A 21,285-nucleotide genomic window follows, 5' to 3' on the forward strand; every position below is an offset into this window, starting at 1 on the left:
ATAAACATTTTAGTCCAAAATTGAGGCCCAATTCCTCATTTAAGGCCAAAGCTCTTAATGCTTTTAAATGTTTTATTATACAATAAATTCGAAATACAGTTTGCTTTTTAAGAATTTACATTTATGAATACGGTATTAACTTAACCAATAAAAATAGGTTTGTAATGAAAATGGCATTTCTTTTTTCATATTCAGGAAAACCAAAAAAGGAGGAGAAAAAGAAATTACATTTCCATGAGTAAAGATTGAATTCAATTCGACAACAAATGCAAGGAAGTTTCAGGCTTCTCTAGACAAAAAGAGCATTTTATTATTTATTTGAGAGAGCACATATTGGGATAAATTATATTAATCATCTTAAATGTTATTTCTTTCACTTTATTATTTATAAGTTCATTATTATTATTATTATTAGTTTTTATTTATTTTGTATTAATATTAGTTCTTTTCAGCGCTTCAGTTAAACGCTGACGTAGGTCAACGAAGATGAGACGTAAAGCGACACGCATAGTCGTAATACAGGAAGTACCACCGATGTCCCTGATGTGCTTTCACAGCATTGCCGTGTTTTCGTCGATCGCCCAGGCTGTGCAGTTCAGTTCGAAAAATATCGTAATCAGTGGTAAATAAAGTGACTAGTGCAGCGATTCAGCATATATTATTCTTCAAACGATGTCAGTTGTACCTCCTAATCGATCTTCAACCGGCTGGCCCCGTGGAGTAAATCAGTTCGGAAATAAATACATTAGCCCACCGGCTAAACCGCTCACCCTGGAGCGAACCATTAACCTGTGAGTAACACTTACCAATATATAGATAACCAGAGATACTAAGTGTGCATTCAGATTTATCACTGTAACTAATGTGCATCGGTTCCAGATGTGCATTAAAGCTTCGTCCCGAGTTACGATGTAGTACTGTTTGAAATGCAGTGCACCGCACGATGCGCGCGTTTCGCAGAATGTGTAACAATACCGTGAGCTTAATTTCAAGCATAGGCCAAATCTACTCATATTCACATTGGTCTGTATATACAAGACGTTTATTTGGCACATTTGCTACATATGCAAGGGATAGCTACTCAAGTCAAGTAATTTTGATTTGTATAGCGCTTTTCACAACAAGCATCGTTTCAAAGCAGCGTTACAGAAAATTGTGCCGTAATGTCTAATGTTTAAAGTCCTCATTGAGCAGTTTCATTGAAAATCATGCTTATTTGTCTTTAGGCCCCCTGAGAGCAAGCTAACGGCGACTGTGGCAAGGAACCCAAAACTCCATAAGATATTGGTTAAAGGGATATTACACCCAAAAATGAAAATTCTCATCATTTACTCAACCCCTTGCCATCCCAGTTTTGTATGACTTTCTTTCTTCTGCTGAACACAAATATTTTTTTAGAAGGAAATCTCAGCTTTGTAGGTCCACACAATGTAAGTGAATGCTGATCAAAAATTTGAAGCTAAAAAGAATAAAAATACAAGCAGCATTAAAGTAATCTATATGACTCAAGTAGTTTAATCCATGTCTTCTGAAGTGATCTAATTGATTTTGGGTGAGAACAGATCAAAATGTAACTCCTTTTTCACTGTACATCTTGCCATTGCAGTCTCAAGCCATGATCGTGAATTAAAGCTCGATTACACTTCCTAGAGCTTGATGCATGTGCAGAGGTCTAGATAGGGTTAGGAAGTGTAATCAAGCTTAAATGATCACAAGGAGACTGCTTTTGTCAATTTATTGTAAACAATATTTATATTTTGGTTTTTTCTTACCCAAAATTGATTTGATAGCTTTAGAAGACATTGATTTAACCACTGGAGTCTTATGGAATACTTTTATGCTGTCTTTATGTGCTTTTTTGGATCTTCAAAGCTTTGGTCACCATTCACATGCACTGTGTGGACCTACAGAGCTAAAATATTTGTGTTCTGCAGAAGAAAGTCATACACATATGGGATGGCATGAAAGTGAGTAAATGATGAGAGAATTTTCATTTTTGGGTGAACTATTCCTTTAATGGAGAAAAAAAAAAAAACTTGGAAGAAACCAGGCCCAGCTTGGAGAGCTAGTTCCTCTATGGCTATATAGCAAGAATATAATGCCAATATTGGTTCTCCAGCCATGTATTAATTGAGTAAACTGAGTATATTTTTGTGGGAAGTGTTTAAAACTAAAGAATATTGATTGAACTGTAAGATTAATGATACTATGATGTATCTCCTTATGTACTCCATGTGCAGTTCTATTTTCTTACTGTTTTGTACTGTTATAACATTTATAACCCACATTACTTTTCATAGGTCAATGCCTTAACGTTTTCCCCCACTTTTTGAACCATCCCTACACACTTGATTCGATTTGTATTTTTTTGCATTGGTACTATTACTATTTATTCAGTTGCTGAATTTTTATTTTATTTAATGTTCTTAATATATTTTTTACCACTACAACACCCAATTTCCCCCAATTGAATCAATAAAGTTCTGTCACAAGAAAATGAAGCTTTGTTACTCTTGAACTTTATGATGGGGTTTTCCCACCGCAGATACCCACTAACGAATTACACATTCGGCACCAAGGAGCCACTGTATGAGAAGGACAGCTCAGTGGCCGCACGCTTCCAGCGGATGCGGGAGGAATTTGAGAAAATCGGAATGCGTCGGACAGTGGAGGGGGTTCTAATCGTACATGAGCACAGGCTCCCTCACGTGCTACTGCTGCAGCTGGGAACCACCTTCTTCAAACTGTGCGTAAACAGTGGCCACTTTGTGTTATGCATAAAAAATATACACCTGTTATAAGTATAAATGGGGAACTTATCTCTGTTTTGTTATCTTATACATTTGTAAGTGGGTTCACAGTTGACATTGTGTTTGCAGTCCTGGTGGTGAGTTGAACGCTGGAGAAGATGAGGTGGAAGGGTTGAAGCGACTGATGACAGAGGTATTGTTGCTGTATTCAGTATTCAAAAAAAGTGTTGCTAGTTACTTAGTGGCATTCACAGGACTTTTTTACTACAATTTGTTAAAGGGGTCATGTCATGCATTTTGTTTTCTAATTTTATTATATGCCCTGAGGTCCACTTGAAGTTTTTTTTTCTGCACCAAAAACAGTCTGAAATTAGTTATACAGTGGCAAGAAAAAGTATGTGAACCATTTGGAATTAGCTGGTTTTCTGCATGAATTGCTCGTAAAATGTGCTCCGATCTTCATCAAAGTCAAAATTATAGACAAAACATAATGTGTTTAAGCTAACAACACGCAATCAATTATAATCTTCATGTCTTTATTGAACACATCCACCTTCAGACCTCCAGCCAACCATAATCTCCTACATCATCAACAAATGGCAAATTGAATGGGATCAATGCACAAAAATCAAACTACATGAAATCAACCCTGTAGTGGGAAAGAGACATATTTTACTTGAGCAATCGCTGGACCATTTTGGACCAGATCATTTACACCCGTTGCAGAATAGCAAGATCTCCCATTATGCACCTCATGCCAAAGTCCACTGTCTCTGAAGCATATTCTATTAGATTGTGCTGATTTTATTTCTTTTAGGAAATTATTTTACACAGCAAACACTTTTGAAGAGATTTTTAACACAATCAACCCTGAATCAGTTTTAGAATTTTTATCGAAAATACATTTTAAAAACCTTGTATAGGTTTATAATATTGTACCCAGAAATGTATTTTAACTTGTTTTTCTCCATGAAAATAGCCATGGAAGCTGGCATGGCGTTAAATGACAAATTCATACACTATTGAACACATCCCATTAAACATTCAAAGTTCTGTGGAAAAAGGAAGTGAACCCTTGGATTTAATAACTGGTCAATCCTCCTTTGGCAGCAATAACCTCAACCAAGTGTTTACGGTAGCTGCTGATTAGACCTGCACAACGTTCAGAAGGAATTTTGGACCATTCTTCCTTCCAGAACTGTTTCAGCCATATTCTTAGGATGTCTGGTGTGAATGGCTCTCTTGAGGTCATTCACAGCATCTCTATTGGGTTGAGGTCGGGGATCTGACTGGGCCATTCCAAAAGGTGGATTCCTTTTTTTTTGAAGTTATTCTGTAGTAGATTTACTTAAATGTTTAAGGTCATTGTCCTGCTGCATCACCCAACTTCTACTTAGCTTCAGCTGGCACACAGCCACCCTGACATTATCCTGTGGGATATCTTAATTAACTTGGGGATTTATTTTTCCCTCTATGATGGTAAGCGGTCCAGGCCCCGAAACAGCAAAGCAGCCCCCAGTCATGATGCTTCCTCCAACTTAACTGTTGGAATGATGTTTTCATGTTGGTTTGTGGTGCCCTTTTCACGACATATGTAGTGCTGCGTGTTCTTCACATACAATTCAACCTTAGTTTCATTATTCCTCAAAACATTTTCCCAGTAGCATTGTGGAGCGTCATCGTGGTCTTTGGCAAACTTCAGGTGCGCTGCAATGTTTTTGTTTGAAAGCAGCGGCTTCCTTCGTGGTGTCCTGCCTGTTTATTGTTTTCCGTATAGTAGACTCATGAACAGAGATGTTAACCAGTTCCAATGATTCCTTCAAGTCTTTAGCTGTCACTCCAGGGTTCTTTTTTTACCTCATTGTGCATTCTGTGGTTTGCCCTTTGAGTCATCTTAGCTGGACGGCCACTTGTAGGAAGAGTAGCTATAGTACTAAATCGTCTCCATTTATAGACAGTTTGTCTTACTGTGGACAGATGAATATCTAAGCTCTTTGAGATAACTTTGTAACCCTTTCCAGCTTTATGCAAAGCAACAACTCTTGATCGCAGGTCTTCTGAGATCTTTTTTTTTTTTTGCGAGGCATGGTTAGCGTCAGCAGATGCTTATTGTGAATAGCAAACTCAAAATATTTGAGTGCTTTTTATAAGTCAAAGTAGCTCTAACCCACACTTCAAATCTTGTTTCATTAATTGTTTGCCAACTCCTTAATCTAGCTTGTGTTGATGTAACAAAAGGGTTCACATACTTTTTCCAAAGCACTGTGATTGTTTAATGGGATGTATTCAATAAAGACATGAAAGATGTTTTATGTGTTGTTTAGCCTAAGTACATTGTGTTTTGTCTATACTTGTGACTTTGATGAAGATAAGATCACAAATTTTGTGGGTGCACATATTTTTTCTTGCCACTGTATATGATCATTTTAAACCCTGTCTCTGGCCCTCTGATTGAAACACTCAGTTTTTGGGTCTCTTACCCTTTAAGACCTCAATGTAAATGACCACTGTTACGATTGGCCAACATTGAACAACTCCTCGAATACAGCCATATTTGTTTGAAACTCATTCAAAAGATAAAATGAACCAGCTGCATAAGAACACAAACTATATTTTGGGGTTTGCACATCCAGCACGAAATAACAATAGCAGTCAGTGAAACACATTGCATATGAATGTATCAGTCTGCTCGCTTCAGTCCAGCTGCACTATAAACCATGAATATCAGTCATCATCAGATGAGATGTTCATGAATGAAACTGGTTACTTATGGTTTTGTGGTCGGGTCCAATAGGGTTTTTAACTGCACTTAATCTTTAAATAACAGTTCCTTTGTTCACAAGCAATCCACACTGTTATGAGCCACACACAGATATAATATAAGTGATAGATGCCCCCATACACACACAATACTGCACTGATACAATAAGGAACTGTTAAACTTCAGCCCAATGTTGGGATGCTTCAACAGAGGACAAAGGAGAGGTGCTGGTCTTCACAACCGTGACATTCATGTTTGTTTACACACAAGGTGGGATGCGGTTCTCTCAGCCAGCGGCAGCAGTGAAATAGAGCAGAACGAGACTCATTTTTAGAAGCTGAATTTGTCCCACTCTTAAAATGCAGCGTCATCGCCGGAAACACGTCAAGACAATTAAAAGACGTCCATGTAGCACATGGTTACATAAACCAACTATTAAAAAATTACTCAGAGGAGCACAAGAACGCTTCCAGGATGCATTTATGCTCAAAACAGGAAGACGCAGCACAGCTGAATGAAACAGAATGGGGGTCTCCTTTTAAAAGTTATAACTTGACACTGTGTTTTAAAAGCAGCGTGAGATGCATGACAACGGTCAAAAACATCTGAATAGTGCATGTTTATATAAAAAAAATTATTCAAAATAGTCCAGATGGGCACAAGAAGGTGTCTTGTGCTAGTCCCCTTTGGTGTTTAGGTTGGCCACAAGGCCTATCTGTCCTGTTCTCTTTCTGTTTACTGACTGAGAGCTAGTGGGCGGGGCCAAGGGTGCGATGATATCATTGCTGACGAGGCAGTCATGAATTAATGAGTCCCCAAATGACGTAAGGAAACAACAGAAGTAAGAGAACGAGGCTTTTTGCAGCTTGGTTTCAATAAATGTTTGTTTTGGGTTTTTTTTGCATTGGGGAGGAAGTTTTAAGTTCTGAAACTTCTGTATGTTTTTAGAGTACAATGACCTCTTATGTCAAAATATCAAGCAAAATTTTATTCCTCATGACATGGCCCCTTATTCATCAATTTAGGGGCCTGTGTGAAGGCCTCCTAAATTTCAGCACACCTAGTTGAGATTAGAACATTCAAGATTAGTTTCACAGTTGAGACAAATCAGCATAACGTAATGACTTGCCATATTATGTAACAAAACCAGCAGAGAAAGATTTAAGTTACATTGCAGAATAATTCCTAAATCTGTTGTCAGATTTTGGGGCGTCAAGATGGAGTGAAACAGGACTGGGTCATTGATGACTGCATTGGAAACTGGTGGAGACCGAACTTTGAACCACCTCAGGTACATAATCTAGCCTGTACTTTCTCCTTTAGACAAACACATTCTAGAGCTGAACACTAAGACTATATTGCTTTGTTCACCTTGTAGCACACTAAATCAATAGATTGAAATGTATCTAATAATTGTTATAGTTGGATTAATAGAATATTACATTAAACAAACCATTTTTCTTTATTTCTCATTTCCTTCCACAGTATCCCTACATTCCAGCTCACACCACTAAGCCTAAGGAACATAAGAAGCTGTTTTTAGTACAGCTGCAGGAGAAAGGTAGGGAATAGGTTGTTCACCTAGTGCACTGTTTTAAAAGTGATTATACTGCTTAACTTGTGTGTTGTGTCTTTAGCATTGTTTGCTGTGCCAAAGAACTATAAGCTGGTGGCCGCCCCCTTGTTTGAGCTTTATGACAATGCTCCTGGTTATGGCCCTATTATATCCAGTCTTCCACAATTACTGAGCAGGTGAGATATTATTTTGTGCCCTTAAATGCTATTTTCAAAGTATTGTACTTGCCATGCAACTAGAGGTCTGCAAGGATTTTTTTCCCCTTCTGCACTAGTGTGCTGAGGGGCTGCTGTGCCTTGTTAAATCTGTATATTTTTACTGTTACAAAGGTTGCCTATTAGGGTTGGGCAATCTTCTCCATAGTCAGATCATCCTATCTTCAGCCACGTTTAAACTGGATGGACGTTAGGTGGTAATATGGGGTAATTTTTGTTAAGTAGGGTTAGGGTTATGCCTACACAATAAAGCAAGACACCTTGATTTCAAACTTTTCTAAAAATTCAAATGAAACTGGAAACAATTTTGTGCAATAAAAAATGTGCATTGTTCAACTTTTTGAGATGGCTTTACGACAGTTGTGAAGGGCAACATCTCTTTTGCAAAGAACTTACTTCATCTGTGCATTCTCTACTGGACAGGTATTTTATTGGCCGGGAAAATACATCATGTGTGTGAATAAATTTGTTTATTTCCTTTCATCATAATAAATAAATATATATAATTGCAATATCCAATTACCCCGGCTGAGGGATCGGTGAATATTCTTGCTTTAGTGATTTTGCATTGGAAATTAATTAAATTTATTTAAAAAGCGAAAAACTTAAATCAGATACATTTCTAAATTCAAACTGCACAACAAACAAAACATAAAAGCAATTAAAATAACGAAGTAATAAATATATAAGTAACCACCTTTCCATTTACCATCAGGCAAGTCTCCGTCTAAACATGCAGGTGGAAAATTACTTACATAAATGAAGACATAAGAACAATTACAAATATAAAAACAATAATTATAATTATATATATATATATATATATATATATATAAACCATGGTTAGATTTGAACGTGTTTTTGTATTATTTTATATATTTTGTATTATTTTACAGGCTGCAGAGTTGCGTTCACAATGAACTGCTCTGTGGAAATAAAGCGAACTGAACTCAGAGCACCTCCTGAGCTGAGATGTCTGAGGTCATTTGCAGCACTCATAGACGAAATTGTTCTTGCAAAAAAAAAATATCAGAAGACAGAAACAAAGAAAGAGTGAGAACCTTTTACATGCGCGTGTTCCACGAGACTGTACGCCTCCATACAAACAGCGCGTCAGACATGCGCATAGACAGCTTTTCTGTCATCTGTTCTTAATATAATAAAGTGTGTTTCTTCAAGCGCATGTCAGTGTGTCTAATTATTTATAGTATTAATTTGATAATAATAATAATAGCCTAATAATAATTTAATACATTAATGGGAAAACGAGCCAAATATCGTCTTGCCATCGTCAAAGGCATCAGCTATTGGCGATCACTCTGACCGTCATTGATCCCCGAGATTATCGTCTATTGGCACAACCCTATTACCTACGATGCTTACATAAAATACTGCCAATTGCAACAGTACTTGCTTGGAGAAGAAATTGTAAAGAGAGTGAGCAGTTTAGTGTTGGTTTTGCTCTTAAAATCTGACGGTACTGGTCAGGTAGGGCCCGGTCACACATCTCTGATACAGGTTTCGTTTTATGGCCCGTGCAGTCCTCTACTTGCAACAAAATGAGAACATCCCATTAAAAGCATGTTTTCCCACCATATCTGTATCTTTTGGATAGATAAGTCATATAGTTGGACACTGATTGCAGCAATTATTATGTTCATGTTTAAGGGTGGGCAAACATATCGATTTTCCAATGCATCGCGATCTTCATTTGAGCAATCTCGATTTTGATTCTTACATCCTAAGATCGATTCAATTAGAGCACATGCGACTAAATTTTGCATTCTTGGGCCGCTGAAGCTGGTGTCCGGCACTTGATATGCTTTAAACACATTTGCGTGGTGCATTTGAAGCCTGGTTTTCACTTAAGTGTGGCACAAGACATCGCAGAAGCTCGCGCAAGTGATGTGCTCTGCTCTATACTAGTGTAATTCTGGAGCACGCTAAACTGGGCTTCCCTTGCTATCAGCGCTCCAGAGATGGGATAGTGCAGAAATGATCACTTGATATTGCGGTGGCTTCCCTTGATGATCAGAAGGCTTCCCTTGATATGGTGGTGCAGACTTCAAAGAACCATTGAAATTCTGAAAATAGTTTAAAGCGCTATCAAGGAAGTCAAACCTCTCAAACAGCCCCGACATTCTATTCAGCACTAACGATGAAAAAAGACAACACTCTGAATGCGCCTCAAAGTTTTTAAAAATTACACATCACCCTTGCTTACATTTATCACGATGTTACAATAGTGACAGTAACTATGGTATTTTGATAGTTTAGTTTTAAATTTTATTGTCTAGTTTTAAACAATTTAATACATTTAACTACAACTGTGGCAGGTGTCAAAAGATTATTTACATTCATTAATCTTGGTTAATGTCAATTTCTACATATACATTTTTAACATTAAAAGTTGTATATGTAAACCTGTTCATGCAGAGAAATTGCATAACAAAAGTTGACATTTCTTATTGTTCAGCGCAGTTACACTAATTTCATACACTAGCACCCTGCCTACAACAGAAGTTAGTGGTGTGACGCGACAAAAGCAAATCGCTCCCATTATAATCAATGATGCTGTCAACACTGGACGTATAAGTCGCACTGCGCCGACAACAAAGGGCTATTTTACGCTGCATGCGCTGGCACCACTGCCAACAAGACAAATAAGCTGTTTAGAACGTTCGTTTCGACATGTCCTGTGTAGACAGCCTCAAGCCGTTGCGGCGCAGCGCAATCTTTTGCTCTTCACTGAGGCTGTCTGTGTCAGACTGGAGGAGGTTTTCTAGCCCTGACTCTTCCTCTCACCTTGGAACAGTGACACTCTGACCCTGCCCTACTTCTGTAGGTTTCCAGGACTCTTTTCTTGCTTTAATAGCCAAGACTTCGACAATGCTTTGAACCTCTATCCTCTGTTCGGCAGACATAAACTTAAGCTTTCTAAATCTTGGGTCTAGGGCTGCTGACAGAGGAACTGTGTCAGTGTCCTTGAAGAAAGTGTTGATATTCCCCCACCTCTCTGTTAACTCTTTAGAAACTTTGGCTAAAAAAGCTTTTCTAGGTGTTGTTTCGAAGCTAAGCGATTGTTGCACAGACCTCTGTAGCCCTTTTGCAAGTTGAGGAAGGCATGACAATGTTGCATATTCTTGACCACTCAGTGGCACATTGAAAAGGCTGCAGGCCCTGGGCCAGCTCTTCAAGCAGTGACCACTGATCAGGCAAAACAAATCAAAGTAATGTTTGCCCCTTGGTGTCACTTCAGGATCAGAAAGTGTGGCAATAATGAGCCAGCGCTGCTCCAGTAGTCTCTCCACCATAAAATAGGTGCTGTTCCACCGGGTACTGACATCTTGTATCAGCTTATGCTCTGGTGTGTTCATCTGCTGCTGCTTTTCCTTCAGCTTAGTATGGGCCAGTTCACTTTTCTTAAAATGTTCAACCAAGGTCCTTGCAGCTCCCAAAGCTTTGCAGATGCTGGTCTCTTTAAGGGAATTGTTCACAATAAGCTGAAGTGTGTGTCCAGTACAGCGGACAGAGACCCAATTATGTTTGTCTGCCAGCATTTTCATTGCAGCCACAACATTGGATCCATTGTCATGGACAACTGCTTTAATGTTGTTTACTGGAATGTTACATTTTGCAACAACCTCTTCCAGCCATGTTGCAATGTTGGCACCAGTTTGTCGTACTTCAAGAGGCATTGTTGTTAGTGTGAGAGTCTTCATTTTCCAGTCTTTATTGATAAAGTGACATGTGACACCAAGGTATGCTTCTGTAGCAAGGCTAGTCCAAATGTCAGCTGTCAGTGCAATGAAGCTTCTTCCATCCTGAATAGTTTCTTTAACCTTTAAAAGACAGAATTTTTTTTAAGTTGAACATTTTATTTTAAGATTCTCAATTTTAACTCTTAGTGGTTAAATTGCTGTTTAGTCATCTTTACAGGGTGTTCAGTTTGAAATCTAGATTGTTCCTAAAACATGTATTTGCATTAGGTGTGTGCATACCTTTTGACAGGTTTTTTAAAGTGTGTTCTTGATGGAAGGATATATCCAGAGTTGAATGCAGAAACCATTTCACGAAAGCCTTGTCCATCCACTATGGAAAGAGGTCTCGTGTCTTTAACAATCATGTTCAGAATTGAATCTGTAAGAGTGGCGGCTTGCTGAGGAGTACAAGAATTCCTCCTCAAAAGAAAGTCATCAATAGGACCACTGCTTTTCTTTTAACTGAAACAGAAAAAGGGGCATTTACTTAAGGGCACATAGAATGCTAACATATTAATCTGCAAACAAGATGAAAGGAAGAGAGACATTCTCATTCATAATGACAACTGACTAACTGATGCATCATTCTGCTTAACACATCTTTTGAAAGTCATATGAATATGGAACAAAATAAAGACTCTTATCACTTACCTTTCCTATAATCACTTTCCTATAATACCTTACAGTGTTATGATAATCAAAACAGTCCTGACTCCTGAGCTCGTTCAAGCTTTAATCTATGCAAACCAAACTATCATTTAACTGCAATTGTTATTATTATTATTATTATTATTATTATTATTATTATAATTATTTTTGCATTCTATAATAAAAAGATTCAACACTAGTTAGTTCAAGCTGGAGCACACTCACCTCTCACCGTTTCCATCCCCTCTCGTGCCGGGATGTTTCCTCTTCAAATGCTCAATTGAAAAGCAAGTTCTGCCTTGCATGTATTACACACGACTGCATTTTTTGTTTGAAGTTTTGTAAAACTTTCCCAAACTCTACTAGTGCGACTTCGTTTGCACTCCGTCATAACTCGCGCCGTGTTGTTTTTCTTCTATTGGATTTCGTAGGGGGGCTGCATTACAGTCTAGCGCTGCAGTGGTCAAAATGCGATATTGCAGGCCCTTACATTATTAGGTCATATGAGATCAAACGACTATTTGACAACAAAAATATTTGTCGACAATTTTTTATTGTCGATAATGATGACTAATCGTTTCAGCCCTATTTGTGTGGATGGTAACTAGATTCACACCTGCCACATCGACGCGTCCTGTGCGTGCGTGCGTGCACAAGATATCTGTGCCCTGTCCTGCCCATGACCGGCTTCAGTAAATACTATACACACCCTCTTGTGGTCTCCCAAAGCTATTACACCAGAATAAATTTAACAGACTGACAGTTAGTGTCTCATTCAAAGGCTGTTGCTAGGTAGGAAGAGTCTTCTGTAGGCAGCGCTATTCTGAGAGTGAGAAGGGAATCTCTGAGGTAAACTTAAGAGAGTTATAATGACAAAGAGAAAAAAAAATTATTTTGCAGATGTACTTTACAAATTAGGCTTCTAATTTAAATGTCGGCTAATGTTAATGTATTGATGCCTCAAAAACATATAGAGAAAATAACATCCTGATCAGTAATCGATATATCAATATTTTATGACATGCCTACAGTCTTCAATTGATAACCAAACATATTACGTTTCAGATGTTTTTACAGGGCAGTGCTACCCAAGTTGTTCTCTAATAGTTTTCAAATCATTGGAACCTATTTTAATGTGCTTGTTTGTAACTTTAGGCATTTGATGTATTGATGTAGGCAGGATTGTAAAAAAAAATTCAACATGGGGGAAATGCTGCCAAATTTTCTATTTGTACTAATTGAATTGTATAAGTGACTCTTTTTGGTGTCATTTTCTGAAATTAGACCACTCCTATCTGTCAGTATTGCCGTTTGTGGTTTTATAAAGTGTTTATGGTCAGTGGTTAACACAAGCTCAACCTACTTTACCATTCACAGGTTTAATTTCATCTATAACTGAGAGGCATATGCTTATGTCATGACCATGGGCTGTCTCCGTGAGTGCAGTCTGACTGGAAAGGGAGCGGTGACGGATAAAGTGAAGCTTATCGGGTTATGGGGAGGTCCACTGAGGTTCACCAAACATCTCACTTCCGGACCTAAGTTGCTTTACATTACATTGAAATGTGTGTTTTTTTTTGTTTTTGTCTCCATAGTTGCATTGCAATTATATTATTTTCATCAAGAAACTTCATTTTTATGTTTGACTAGTAAGTGAATACAATGTTTTAGTGAAAAAAATGTTTCAGTGGCTTTTTTTTTTTTTTTTAAACCTTGTATAATTGTCGGTGCTTTTTTATAATAAATGCTTTTCTTGGAGATTATGTTTGTTTCCTTTGTTTAATTTAAAGTATTTTTAATAATGTATAGTTGCATTTTTGGCTTAAACAAACCACATGCTATATGGCAGTTTATATGATACAAGACATTGTTTAGGTTGAACAGTTTAGCTATAACTATTTGTGTGACGTTTAAAAAAAAAAAAAATGTATTGGTGAATTTGAATAGTAAATTAAGTGTCAAACAAATCTGAATTTATTATAAATTACAGCACATTTGTATGCATCATCTTGTTAAATTAAATCATGATGCATGGAATGGTTGCTTTGCATTAAAACTGGAAATGACACTTCACTATTTTTTTGGCATTTGTGGCTTTTTTTTTGTTGAGGGAAGAGTTAACCCAGAAACCACTTCCCTTGAACCGCTGTAGCCTATATACAATATATATATATATATATATATATATATATATATATATATATATATATATATATATACAGGTGCATCTCAGTAAATTAGAATGTCATGGAAAAGCTCATTTATTTCAGTAATTCAACTCAAATTGTGAAACTCGTGTATTAAATAAATTCAATGCACACAGACTGAAGTAGTTTAAGTCTTTGGTTCTTTTAATTGTGATGATTTTGGCTCACATTTATCAAAAACCCACCAATTCACTATCTCAAAAAATTAGAATATGGTGACATGCCAATCAGCTAATCAGCTCAAAACACCTGCAAAGGTTTCCTGAGCCTTCAAAATGGTCTCTCAGTTTGGTTCACTAGGCTACACAATCATGGGGAAGACTGCTGATCTGACAGTTGTCCAGAAGACAATCATTGACACCCTTCACAAGGAGGGTAAGCCACAAACATTCATTGCCAAAGAAGCTGGCTGTTCACAGAGTGCTGTGTCCAAGCATGTTAACAGAAAGTTGAGTGGAAGGAAAAAGTGTGGAAGAAAAAGATGCACAACCAACCGAGAGAACCGCAGCCTTATGATTGTCAAGCAAAATCGATTCAAGAATTTGGGTGAACTTCACAAGGAATGGACTGAGGCTGGGGTCAAGGCATCAAGAGCCACCACACACAGACATGTCAAGGAATTTGGCTACAGTTGTCGTATTCCTCTTGTTAAGCCACTCCTGAACCACAGACAACGTCAGAGGCGTCTTACCTGGGCTAAGGAGAAGAAGAACTGGACTGTTGCCCAGTGTTCCAAAGTCCTCTTTTCAGATGAGAGCAAGTTTTGTATTTCATTTGGAAACCAAGGTCCTAGAGTCTGGAGGAAGGGTGGAGAAGCTCATAGCCCAAGTTGCTTGAAGTCCAGTGTTAAGTTTCCACAGTCTGTGATGATTTGGGGTGCAATGTCATCTGCTGGGGTTGGTCCATTGTGTTTTTTGAAAACCAAAGTCACTGCACCTGTTTACCAAGAAATTGTGGAGCACTTCATGCTTCCTTCTGCTGACCAGCTTTTTAAAGATGCTGATTTCATTTTCCAGCAGGATTTGGCACCTGCCCACACTGCCAAAAGCACCAAAAGTTGGTTAAATGACCAAGGTGTTGGTGTGCTTGACTGGCCAGCAAACTCACCAGACCTGAACCCCATAGAGAATCTATGGGGTATTGTCAAGAGGAAAATGAGAAACAAGAGACCAAAAAATGCAGATGAGCTGAAGGCCACTGTCAAAGAAACCTGGGCTTCCATACCACCTCAGCAGTGCCACAAACTGATCACCCCCATGCCACGCCGAATTGAGGCAGTAATTAAAGCAAAAGGAGCCCCTACCAAGTATTGAGTACATATACAGTAAATGAACATACTTTCCAGAAGGCCAACAATTCACTAAAAATGTTTTTTTTATTGGTCTTATGATGTATTCTAATTTTTTGAGATAGTGAATTGGTGGGTTTTTGTTAAATGTGAGCCAAAATCATCACAATTAAAAGAACCAAAGACTTAAACTACTTCAGTCTGTGTGCATTGAATTTATTTAATACACGAGTTTCACAATTTGAGTTGAATTACTGAAATAAATGAACTTTTCCACGACATTCTAATTTATTGAGATGCACCTGTGTATATATATATATATATATATATATCTGTTTATACAGTATGGGCAAATTGCCTACTGTAGTGCAAACTCTGACATCCCTTTACTATGGTATTCCTATAAAAATTACTATCCACCAAAAACAAACAAACAAGAAGAAGAAAAGAAAAAACATGGTACACATGGTTTTCTGACCATGGTAAATTCTCACAAGGTAATCTTACATTAGGTGCATACTTATATGATACTCACCTGCGAAGACCCACCCTGTTCTGTCATTTTTCTAGAAGGTAAAGCAGAAGAGAATATAAGGAATAAATCGTTTAATATGAGGGTATCATTTAATATGAGACGACTGAATAGCAAACTTAACAGTGCAGGTAGTCTAGCGTTAGCTTACCTTTCGTGAAACAAGAAAGGCTAACCTAACTAAGAAACACTGATTACCAATGTAGCTGACCAGCGCGCATATTTAAACTATAAACAAATGTATAACGGTGAGTGATTTCAGAAAAAGAAAGAAAACACATACCTTTATTGGTATTTGCCACTGCCAGCTCGGGAAGATGCTCATGGAAGTTGTTTTTTTTAAGCGCCCAAACTAGCTCTTCTGATTGGCCAAAATTCTCTGATCTCTGAACAGTGCCGGCCGCTGCCTCTACAGATGCACAAATCACTTTTGCTCCATATTTAACATAGATATGTGGTGCAAAAGGGAGAGTGCGCGAAAAATGGTGTTTAAGACTCGTATCAGCAGATTCAAGCAGTTGTAGTTATGTACTTGTGTTTGTGCTAGAAAAATATCCAAGAAAAAATAAAATAAAAAAATAATTGTGAGAAAATATTCTACAAGTGTGCAACTTTCTTTGGATGAATTCACATACTGATTTGCGGATGAGCAAAATTTGTTCGTGACTTCACATTTTTTTGATGCGGGTGTGTGAATGTGTTTTGCACTGCAGCAACTGTAGCAAAAATGTGAGCGTATGAGTTTCTTAATTTGACATTCATAGAATAGGATTTGTGCACCTGCGATGAAGAATTTGAGAAGGTGTAACTGTTGTGTTTGTGGGAGAGAGAAAAAAAATCTACAAGTTTGCAACTCTTAAAACATGTGTGGCTAATCTCTACAACTACAAATTTCACTGTCACAGGCTCAGTTGTTTTGCTCCAAAAATACCCTCATAGTTGTGCGTAGATGCGGCAGGGAATAAGGTGAAGCCTCCACACACGCTAGGTCTCAGCGGTAGTGCTCAGCACACCACGTGATAAGATGCCTGGATTGACGGTCTCAGACACAGAGAAAACTGAGATTTGTCCCCCGCCACCTGGATTGAGGCGAGTCACTACACCACCACGAGGACTTAGAGCACATTGGGAATTGGGGAGAAGAAAAAAAAAATGTCTTCATTCACAGAATACACATCCACAAAGTACAATTAGGCAAAGAAATGTGTGATGCAGCAGTTTCAAAGCACATGTTTAATTTTTTTGGGCAATGAAGTGGTGAAGTTCCAAAAATGTACTGTGATAAACCCTTTGGCCTTTAGTTTAATAACAAATTATTGGAACAAAATTAACCAGTTATAACCGGTTTCCAGCATTTAAAAATTACGTTTTCACTCCGGAGCAATTGAAAATCACTTTGTTTTTTTGTTTTTTTGTTTTTGTTTTTTTTTTGGTTGCATTCTGCTAAAAAACATTCGTTCCTTGAACCGTTTTTAGTCCCTGTAAATATACACTGAACAAAAATATAAACGCAACATGTAAAGTGTTGGTCCCATGTTTCATGAGCTGAAATAAAAGATCCCAGAAATGTTCCATTCGCATTGATTAGATTAGATTAGGGCCTAATGAATTTATTTCAATTGACTGATTTCCTTAAATAAACTGTAACTCAGTAAAATCTTTGAAATTGTTGCATGTTGCGTTTATATATTTGTTCAGTATATATATATATATATATATATATATATATATATATATATATATATATGTGTGTGTGTGTGTGTGTGTGTGTGTGTGTGTGTGTGTATACTTTTTTCTTTCCAGTTAGCAAGTAGTTACAGAGAGTGCACAGTTCTGAAGAGAACTCTACGTTGTTGATAATTTGCTCAACTCAAGCGTCAGTTCAATATCTGCAGTTGATCTCATGCTTGCCAACAGTACTACTGTTAGTGCTACTGGCTCAAGAAAGATTGTTGTAGTTCTAGGTCTGTGCTGCTGTGGTGTGCCCAGCAACATTGCAGTGATCATCAGCATTGCTCGTGAGTGGAACAGAAATTTAAGCTTCACTTTAAAGTTAATGTTAAACTTTGCCATATCTGATGCTTTGACCCTCAGTGTGGTTCTTTTCGTAATGTATGGAATACTCTTTGGGTGGACTCTAGGCCTTTGGTCTTGCAGGATCATGTTTTACTTGGGATATTGCAGCATTTATGTCTGTGTTCTGACAGTCACTGCAATTAGTGTATATCGCTTCAATAATATCAAGTCAAAGATCACCAGCAGGATGATTCTTCAAAGACTGGAACAGAGCCGCAGGTGGATGATTGGATGAACTGATTGGTCTCTGGATTGTAGCCTTTGCCCTACCAGTATTATTTACTAGAGGACTAGAAAGCAAGAATGGAAAGGTGCCAGAGGACAATGGAATCACCTTCTGAAGAAGTAACCGTTCTACTCCTTGAGATCCTGTTGGGGTTTTTCATCCCATTTTCAGTCATGCTGACATGTTATCTCTGGTTGCACAATGGGTTTAAGCAAACAGCTTAGAGTTTGAAGGGTTACAAGAAGAGACTTGTGATCAGCATTGTAGTGGCTTTCTTTCTTTGTTGGTCTCCTATGTACATAATCAGCATGATGATATAATGAATATCCTCTCTAAAATGTCTAATCCACATTTATATAAACAGCTGAAATCCTTTCGTAGAGTGTCTGGTGATACCAGTAAGACGCTGGCTTTGATAAACTGCTGTGTGAATCCTTTTCTCTATGCTTATTCTTCTAGAAATCTCATTAAATATCATAGAAAGAAATTATTGAGATGTTCCTTTCACAATTTCTAATCTAAGAATTGTTTCCATTTGATTTTATGCCCTACTAAAAGCTCACAGGTTCCTTGTCATTCCTCTTGTGTGGTGTGCTCTTACAGATAGATAAAATATAGTGGTAATGGCTTAACACATTTAACACCAAAATAATTGCTCTCCATATAGAGATACTGTCATATTTGCCTGCATAAATGTATTGTTAAATTGTTAAATTTCTTTAAACACATGTAGCTATTCTGCTTTGCTGGGTTTCTGAGGGTTCAATAAAGTAAAAATATATAGTGTACAGGGTACCCACTGTCATGGAAAACCTAGAAAAATCAGGGAGTTTTAAAATGGGTATTTCCCGGCCTGGATAAATCATGGAAATTACTTAGATTTTAAAAATGAATGGAAATTTCAATAGTGAATATACAGTTTTATATTTTTTATCCTTGTCCAGTAATCATGAACGACTGGAAAAATATTGGAAAAGTCATGGAAACATTATAGAAATTCAGTGGTCAAAAGGTGTGGGAGCCCTGTATATACAGTAATAAAATAATTTTTATTCTTTGTGTATATGCAAGTGCATTTGATAAAAATCTTTATAGAAGCACTTTTATACTATATTTAATACTATATCACTTTTATAATTTTCATTAATAACATTAACAAACATAATATTAAAAAAGTAATTACTGAATGTACATTTAAATAGTTTTTGTAAATATAATTTGTTGTGAAAATTGTCATTAATTTATATAAATTCATTTTTGAACGTACACAACTGATATTTAAGCATCATATCATTTTTGCTCATTACTTATTAATGAAAGTTATCATAAGTGTAACTAAAGCTTGTTCCTGGGGTGATAATATGAGCTATATGTTCATTGTATTGATTTGTTGACAGTTGTGGGAGTGATCTCAGCAATTGTTGTAGCTTATATATTTTGTTTCTAATGAAAAACAAGATTCATCATTGCTCAGACAATAATCAAAGTAAATATTATATTATCATGATGAAGTTCAACTTAGACTTCAATTTAACATTTAACAGCACTGTGGTCAGCTCAGATCACATAAAACCTGCTGTAGTTCTGGGTTTATGCTGCTTAGTGGGTTTGCCCAACAACATTGTCCGTGAGTGGAACAGAAATTTAAGCTTCACTCTAAAGCTAATGCTAAACCTTACTGTCTCTGATGCCTTGACTCTTTGTTTGGCTCATTTCGTAATGTATTGAATACTCTTTGGGTGAACTCTAGGCCTTATTGTTCTTTCTGGGTCACTGTAGCTTGTATGTTGGTGTCCTGACAGTCACCTCAATGAGTGTGCATTGCTATCACAATGTCAAGTCCAAGGTTACCAACAGGATGATACTGCAAAGCCTGGAAGAGAGTCGCAGATGGATACATTTGATTGGCATCTGGATTGTAGCCTTTGTTTTTTCCCTGCTCATTTTATTCACTCAAGGACTTGGAGTCAAGAATGGATTGCTAAGGTGCCAGAGGTCAATGGAGTCACAGTCTGTAGAAGTAACTGTACTACTCCTTGAGATCCAGTTGGGGTTTGTCATCCCATTTTCAATCATGCTGACATTTTATTTCTGGTTGCACAAAGGGCTGAGCCAAAAAGCTAAGAGTTCAAGTGTAATTAAATGTCTAAGTGACCAGGAGTCTAGAAATCAGGGGACAAATATTATTGGTTACAAGAAGAGACTTGTGATCAGCATTGTTGTGGCTTTCTCTCTTATCTGGACTCCAGTGAACATCATCAACGTGATTTATATTGTGACTACTCTGACTAGAACATCTCATCCAGGTGTATATTATCAACTAAAATCCTTCCCTAGAGTTTCTGGTGATACAATCAAGACTTTGATAAAGTGCTGTCTGAATCCATGTCTCTATGTTGTCTTTTCAGGGAATCTCATTAAATGTCATAAGAAGAAAGTGACACTTTATTGTTTCTTTCACAATTTCAATTTCAAATCATAAAATCATGATTTGTCTTTACATTTTACACCTTATCTGGTATCCTGTCATAGATAGAGAACAGACACATTAGTTTAACACATTTGAGGTCAAGATGATTGCTTCAACTAACTGCTTTAATAATAATAAATAGCTCCCTGAATGCAATTCTAATATCTGTGTGCAAATAGCAGAATCTGAATAAATACATTTGTGCTCAAAAGTTTGCATACCCTGGCAGAAATTGTGAAATTTTGTCATTGATTTTGAAAATATGATTGATCATGCAAAAAAAAAAAAAAAAAAAAAAACTGTCTTTTATTTAAGGATAGTGATCATATGAAGCAATTTATTATCACATAGTTGTTTAGCTACTTTTTAAATCATAATGATAACAGAAATCACCCAAATGGCCCTGATCAAAAGTTTACAGACCCTTGAATGTTTGGCCTTTTTACAGACACACAAGGTGACACACACAGGTTTAAATGGCAATTAAAGGTTAATTTCCCACACCTGTGGCTTTTTAAATTGCAATTAGTGCCTGTGTATAAATAGTCAATGAGTTTGTTAGCTCTCATATAGAAGCACTGAGCAGGCTAAAGATGGAAAAGGATATAAAAAGATATCCAAAGACTTGAAAATGCCAGTCAGTATTGTTCAATCACTTAAGAAGTGGAAAATTCGGGGATCTCTTGATGCCAAGGTCAGGTAGACCAAGAAAGATTTCAGCCACAACTGCCAGAAGAATTGTTCGGGATACAAAGAAAAACCCAAAGGTAACCTC

The 21,285-nt window shown here is 37.2% G+C and overlaps 2 protein-coding genes across 2 annotated transcripts; one reads left to right on the forward strand and one right to left on the reverse strand.

Moving 5' to 3' along the window:
- Positions 1–519: 519 nt before the first annotated feature.
- Positions 520–13,469, forward strand: LOC127455970 (cleavage and polyadenylation specificity factor subunit 5-like). Its single transcript, XM_051724199.1, has 7 exons — positions 520–791; positions 2,546–2,746; positions 2,880–2,943; positions 6,713–6,802; positions 6,997–7,072; positions 7,149–7,263; positions 13,089–13,469. Exons 1-7 carry the CDS (start codon positions 673–675, stop codon positions 13,108–13,110), a joined length of 687 nt encoding a protein of 228 aa, XP_051580159.1. The 5' UTR covers positions 520–672; the 3' UTR covers positions 13,111–13,469.
- On the reverse strand, positions 7,270–13,080 carry LOC127455968 (E3 SUMO-protein ligase ZBED1-like). Its single transcript, XM_051724197.1, has 2 exons — positions 11,304–13,080; positions 7,270–11,144 (listed from the first exon to the last, which is right to left on the reverse strand). The coding sequence occupies exon 2, from the start codon at positions 11,022–11,024 to the stop codon at positions 10,104–10,106; it is 921 nt and encodes a 306-aa protein (XP_051580157.1). The 5' UTR covers positions 11,025–11,144; positions 11,304–13,080; the 3' UTR covers positions 7,270–10,103.
- Positions 13,470–21,285: the final 7,816 nt, after the last annotated feature.

This window comes from Myxocyprinus asiaticus, chromosome 18, assembly GCF_019703515.2.
Source record: "Myxocyprinus asiaticus isolate MX2 ecotype Aquarium Trade chromosome 18, UBuf_Myxa_2, whole genome shotgun sequence".
Taxonomy (NCBI): domain Eukaryota; kingdom Metazoa; phylum Chordata; class Actinopteri; order Cypriniformes; family Catostomidae; genus Myxocyprinus; species Myxocyprinus asiaticus.

Bases quoted from the DNA above. Each gene is read 5' to 3' on its own strand.
- LOC127455970 (XM_051724199.1), top strand. From the start codon at position 673: ATGTCAGTTGTACCTCCTAATCGATCTTCAACCGGCTGGCCCCGTGGA. The intron at 2,747-2,879 runs GTGCGTAAACAG...TTGTGTTTGCAG, and splicing joins GGAACCACCTTCTTCAAACT to TCCTGGTGGTGAGTTGAACG. The intron at 7,073-7,148 runs GTAGGGAATAGG...TTGTGTCTTTAG, and splicing joins AGTACAGCTGCAGGAGAAAG to CATTGTTTGCTGTGCCAAAG.
- LOC127455968 (XM_051724197.1), bottom strand. From the start codon at position 11,024: ATGAAGACTCTCACACTAACAACAATGCCTCTTGAAGTACGACAAACT.